Below are 6,342 nucleotides of genomic sequence, written 5' to 3'. Positions count from 1 at the left end.
GGACGTAGAACTCGGAGGCAGATGTCACCAACTTCCAAAAGACAAACAAAGGCCAAATCCATCAAAGTTTCTATATTTACTAACATTTTCATTTATTTCCTGTACTTCTGCTTCTGGCTAACTGCTCTTGTTAACTGAAGTATGGGAACACGGAATGTGGTATTTGTGCTTAAAACTCACCCTGAGTGTAGCCAGGGGCTACAGCGGGATCCCAAACACACAGTGTAGTCACTGTCCTGATTAACGAAGGCTTCCTATTGGCTTAAACCTGTCTGAGCAGTCTTCTCTGGTGAATGCCTCACAACTATACTCATTATTGTTAGAAGGGTTTTCTGGGGCTGGAGAGATGGTTCAGCTGTTAAAAGTACTTGCTGTTCTTGCAGAAGACCCCAGTTTGGGTCGCAGAAACAATGTGGTGTGGCTCACACTGCCTTCAACTTCAGCTCCAAGGGACCTAAATGCCGAGTTCTGGCCTCCCTCTGTGGGCACTGTGCTCACAAGTATATACATCCACACAGAAGCACACACAGACACACTTAAAAAGTGAAAGGATCCACTTTCTGTGCAAGTACTGAGAGCGAGAGTGTGTGCACGGGCGAGATGGGAAGCCTGGGTGTGGGGCAATGGAAGTCATCTACAGGAAGCTAGTCTTGTTAAGAATCTTCCTGACCGGAACAGTTGCCTGCCGGAGAGTTCAGCCGCTAGCTTAAGAGATGCCGCCGAAAGGGAAAGGTGGTTCTGGAAAAGGAGGGAAAGGAGGTGCAGCCTCTGGGAGTGACAGTGCTGACAAGAAGTCTCAGGGTCCTAAAGGTGGTGGCAGTTCAGTAAAGGTCAGACACATTCTATGTGAAAAACATGGGAAAATCATGGAAGCCATGGAAAAGTTAAAATCTGGGATGAGATTCAGTGAAGTGGCCACACAATACAGTGAAGATAAAGCCAGACAGGGGGGTGACTTGGGTTGGATGACCAGAGGATCCATGGTGGGGCCATTTCAAGAAGCAGCATTCGCCTTGCCTGTAAGTGGGATGGATAAGCCTGTGTTTACAGACCCACCAGTTAAGACAAAATTTGGATATCATATTATTATGGTTGAAGGAAGAAAATAAAATCACATGAAAGACCGAAAAAAAAAAAAAAAAAAAAAAAAAAAAAGAATCTTCCTGATGCCTTCTGGTCTCCATCCGCACCCCGGAGTTAACCCGGAGTTAACCCTCTCCAGACCCAAATCCCCTCAGAAGGAGGTGGACTCACATGAGTAACAGGCTCCAGTCAGAGACAGCAAGACCAACTAACACCAAAGATAGCCAGATGGCGAGAGGCAAACGCAAGAACATAAGTAACAGAAACCAAGGCTACTTGGTATCATCAGAACCCAGTTCTCCCACTACAGCAAGTCCCGGATACCCCCCAATACATTGGAAAAGCAAGATTCAGATTTAAAAAATCACATTTCATGATGATGATAGAGGACTTTAAGAAGGACATAAATAACTCCCTTAAAGAAATACGGTAAACAGGTAGAAGCCCTGTACTGGCTGGTTTTGTGTCAACTTGACACAAGCTGGAGTTATCACAGAGAAAGGAGCCTCAGTTGGGGAAATGCCTCCATGAGATCCAGCTGTTAGGCATTTTCTCAACTAGTGATCAAGGGGGAGGGCCCAGCCCATTGTGGGCGGGGCCATCCCTGGGCTGGTGGACCTGGGTTCTCTAAGAAAGCAAGCTGAGCAAGCCAGGGGAAGCAAGCCAGTAAGTGACATCCCTCCATGGCCTCTGCATCAGCTCCTGCTTCCTGACCTGCTTGAGTTCCAGTCCTGACTTCCTCTGGTGATGAACAGCGATATGGAAGTGTGAGCTGAATAAACCCTTTACTCCCCAACTTGCTTCTTGGTCATGATGTTTGTGCGGGAATAGAAACCCTGACTAAGACAAATTGGTACCAGCATAGTGGGGTATTCCTGTGACAACCTGACCACATTTTGGGCAGGACTTTGGAAGGGCTTTGGAACTTTGAGCTAGAAGAGCTATTGGGATATCAAGACCTCTGTGGGATGTTCTGTAGGAGCTTGGAAGATAATGTTGAAAACAGTGCAGAAGATGGAGGCCTGGCTTGTGAAATTTCAGAGGGAAGATTAAAGACTCTTGTCAGGGCTGTTGCTGTTTTGATTGTGAAGATTCTGTGGTTTTGGTTAGCTGGGGCTGAGGAATCAGCTGTGATTAACAAGATACCAGAACTACTAAAGCAAAACCTTTGCATTACTGGGACTATTGATGTTGGTCAGATGGAGCTAAGAAATTAGAAATTAGTGATGATTAAGAAGAGACCAGCATCATTGAGGTGAAATCTTCTGGGAAGTGTTTCCTGAAACCATGAAGAAGCTGTATTCCAGAGATAGCCAAAGTTGTACCCCATGCTGTGGCTGTACTTGGTAATGTGTAAGAGTCACCTAGGTGGTACTGGTTTTGAAGGCATGAAAGGGTCATGGAGAGAAGCTGAGGCTTGGCACTATGAGAGGCCTTGGAAGGGCATTGGAGAAGGTACAACCTCACTTGCAATTAGTGCCCCAGGACTAACAGTGGTGTTTTGGAGATGCCAGTACCATGAGATGACCACCAGGAACAGCAGCTGCAGTGGAGAACAGACAGCTGGAGCCTAGAAGACAAGGTGTGTGCTACAAAGGGCAGAGCTGGAGAAGTGACCCAAGCCCTTGGAAGAACCCAGAAGTTTGTAAGTGGATTCTCAAACACTGGATGGTTAGAAATTGACTTTGCTTTTGATTGTGACTGTGCCCTGATATTTTTCCCTCCTGAAGGAAGAAGTGGAGCCCACAGTTAAGAGACTTTAAATTGTAAAAAGACTTTCATTTTTTTAAGAGACTGGATATTTTTAAAGGGATTGCAATTCCAACATGCAAAAATTTGTAAAGACTGTGGGACTTTTAAGGTTTTTTAGATCTTGGGGATGAACAAGAAAGTAAGGGTTGAGGCTTAATAGTGATGTTTGTGTGTCAAGTTGACAAGGGGTCAATTGTACTGGCTGGCTTTTTTTTTTTAACTGCATCTTCTTTACTTTGCATACTTTTAATTTCACAACAAAATAAAACAAACAGAAAAAAAAAAAAACCACAATACACAACACCCAACCCTGCTATTCTGTGGGAGGGGAGCTTCCTGCCTTAAGGCACAAGGGCAGGATAGAAGAGATTCTTGTAGACATGAGCAGACCCAGGTGGGTCAGGGCTGTTGAGGGAGCCACAGGGATACTATACAAAGGACACAGGCTTCCCGGGAGCCTTTAATCCACTTCTTCCATGCCAGAGGCATCCTCTTCACCCTCCAGTGGGATCTCATCAGGAACAGCAGCACTGGGCTCTTCTGTGGTGACCTCATCTTCAATGCCAAGGACTAGTTTAATTATGTGGTAGATAAGGTTGGAGTGAGTTTGGGGATCCTCAAGTGAGAAACCAGAGGAGAGCAGAGCAGTTTCAAACAGCAGCACCACCAAGTCCTTAACAGCTTTGTCGTTTTTGTCTGCCTCAGCCTTCTGCCGCAGGGTCTCAACAATGGGGTGATCAGGGTTGATCTCTAGGTGTTTCTTGGCCATCATGTAGCCCATTGTAGAGTTGTCTCGCAGTGCCTGTGCCTTCATGATCCGTTCCGTGTTGGCTGTTCAGCCATAGGTGCTTGTCACAATGCAGCAGGGTGAAGACACAAGCCTAGTTGGAGATTGTCACTTTTTCAACCTTCTTGTCCAAGATCTTCATGAGCTTGCAGAGATTCTCAAGCTGCCTTGCTCTCCTCCATTTTCTTTTTCTCTTCCTCTAGTAACTCCAGGCCCTCCTTAGTCACCGAGACTAGGCTCTTTCCATCAGATTCCTTGAGCTGCTGCCCGCAGTACTCATCAATAGGCTCAGTCATATACACCACCCCAAAGCCCCGTTCCTGCACACGCTCACAAAGGCAGAGGTATGATGGCGAAGGAACTCAGAGAGGCAGAGATGGTTCGTGGGATCCTCATGGATTCCAAGCTTTAAATTCTTGGAGAACGCCTCATAAAATGTCTTGTAGTTCTCTTTGTCTTCAGCCAACTCGGAGAAGAGCTCAAGGCACTTCTTCACAGTGTTTTTGCGGATGACTTTCAGGATCTTGCTCCACTGGAACATTTCTTGGAAGATATTCAGGGGCAGGTCCTCAGAATCAACCACACCATGGATAAAATTGAGGTACTCAGGTATTACCTCATCACAGCTGTCCATGATGAACACACAATGGACATACAATTTGATGTTGTTCTTCTTGTTGTTGTTCTCAAAAAGGTCAAAGGTCGCTCGCTGGAGAATGAAGAGCAATGCCCTGAATTCCAACTGACTTTCTACAGAGAAGTGCTTGACTGCCAAGTGGTCTTCCCAATGGTTGGTGAGGCTCTTGTAGAATTCACCACATTCCTCTTGAGTGATGTCATCCGGATTTCTGGTCCAGATAGGCTTCCTCTTATTCAGCTCTTCCTGGTCAATGTACTTCTCCTTGATTTGTTTTGTTTTGTTTTTCTCCTTATCTTTGCCACTGTCATCCTCCTCATCAGACCCCCCATACTCAATCTTAGGCTTCTCCTCACCTTCCTCCTCTTCCTCACCTTTCTCTTCCTCTGCCTCGTCATCACTGATTTCCTTCTCTCGTTCCTTCTCCAAGTAGAGGGTGATGGGATAGCCTATGAACTGCGAGTGTTTCTTCCCCACTTCCTTGACCCTTCTCTCCTCTAAGTATTCTGTCTGGTCTTCTATGAGGTGAAGGATCACTTTGGTATCCAGCCAATGGACTCACCATGGTCTGCGCGGACGGTGAAGGACGCACCAGCAGAAGACTCCCAGGCACACTGCTCCTCATCATTGTGCTTCGTGATCACAACCACTTTCTCTGCCACTAGATAAGCCGAGTAGAACCCGACACCAAACTGCCCAACCATGGATGTGTCTGCACCAGCCTGGAGAGCCTCCATGAATGCCTTTGTACCAGACTTAGCAATGGTTCCCAAGTTATTTATGAGGTCAGCCTTGGTCATGACAATGCCTGTGTCCACCAAAGTCAGCGTGTGCTCCTGAGGGTTGGGGATGATGTCAATTTTCAGCTCTTTTCCACTGTCCAACTTGGAAGGGTCTGTCAGGCTCTCATACCAAATCTTTTCCAGGGCATCAGCAGCATTAGAGATCAACTCCTGGGGGAAATCTCCTTGTTTGAGTAGAAAGTATTGATGATGAGGGACATGAGCTGGGCAATTTCTGCCTGAAAGGCAAAGGTCCCCACCTCTTCCTCTCCATGGTGCACTTCCTCAGGCATCTTGATGGGAAATCCAAGTAGTAGTACAGAGTAGGGTGGGCCCAGACCACATCTGACTCGAACGGCAAGCTTAGGCTGCACGGGGGTGACTCAAGAGTGTACTGGCTGGTTTTATGTGTCAACTTGACACAAGCTGGAGTTATCACAGAGAAAGGAGCCTCAGTTGAGGAAATGCCTCCATGAGATCCAGCTGTAAGGCATTTTCTCAACTAGTGATCAAGGGGGGAGGGCCCAGCCCATTGTGGGTGGAGCCATCCCTGGGCTGGTAGACCTGGGTTCTATAAGAAAGCAAACTGAACAAGCCAGGGGAAGCAAGCCAGTAAGTGACATCCCTCCATGGCCTCTGCATCAGCTCCTGCTTCCTGACCTGCTTGAGTTCCAGTCCTGACTTCCTTTGGTGATAAACAGCATGTGGAATTGTAAGCTGAATAAACCCTTTACTCCCCAACTTGCTTTTTGTTCATGATGTTTGTACAGGAATAGAAACCCTGACTAAGACAAGCCCTTAAAGAAGAAACACAAAAATCCCTTAAAGAATTATAAGAAAATACAACCAAACAGGCAAAGGAGTTGAACAAAACCATCTAAAAATGGAAATAGAAACAATAAAAAAAATCACAACCCTGGAGATAGAAAACCTAGGAAAGTGATCAGTAGTCAAAGATGCAAGCATCACCCAACCTAACACAAGAGTTAGAAGAAAGAATTTTAGGTGCAGACGATACCATAGAAAACACTGACACAACAGTCAATGAAAATGCAAAATGCAAAAAGCTCCTAACCCAAAACATCCAGGAAATCCAGGACACAATGAGAAAACCAAACCTAAGAATAACATGTATAGAAGAGAGCAAAGACTCCCAACTTAAAGGGCCAGTAAACATCTTCAATAAAATTATTAAAGAAAACTTCTCTAACCTAAAGAAAGAGATGACCATGAACATACAAGAAGCCTGCAGAACTCTATATAGCCTGGACCAGAAAAAAAAATGCCTCCCAACACATAAT

The 6,342-nt window shown here is 45.8% G+C and overlaps 1 protein-coding gene and 1 pseudogene across 2 annotated transcripts; one reads left to right on the top strand and one right to left on the bottom strand.

Annotated features, from left to right (window-relative positions):
* The first annotated feature begins 686 nt into the window (after positions 1–686).
* LOC308413718 (peptidyl-prolyl cis-trans isomerase NIMA-interacting 4) lies at positions 687–1,120 on the top strand. The gene has a single exon (XM_080908737.1). It carries the CDS (start codon positions 714–716, stop codon positions 1,107–1,109), a length of 396 nt encoding a protein of 131 aa, XP_080764863.1. The 5' UTR covers positions 687–713; the 3' UTR covers positions 1,110–1,120.
* Positions 1,121–3,295: 2,175 nt separating this feature from the next.
* LOC308413714 (heat shock protein HSP 90-beta-like) lies at positions 3,296–5,334 on the bottom strand (annotated as a pseudogene). The gene has a single exon. The product of its transcript is annotated as a heat shock protein HSP 90-beta-like (transcript).
* Positions 5,335–6,342: the final 1,008 nt, after the last annotated feature.

Source organism: Micromys minutus (genome assembly GCF_963924665.1).
Source record: "Micromys minutus genome assembly, chromosome: 32".
Taxonomy (NCBI): Eukaryota; Metazoa; Chordata; class Mammalia; order Rodentia; family Muridae; genus Micromys; species Micromys minutus.
This window is presented reverse-complemented; position numbering and strand designations above follow the sequence as displayed.

What these genes read in the sequence shown, in the direction of transcription:
- LOC308413718 (XM_080908737.1), top strand. Translation starts at nt 714, where the DNA reads ATGCCGCCGAAAGGGAAAGGTGGTTCTGGAAAAGGAGGGAAAGGAGGT.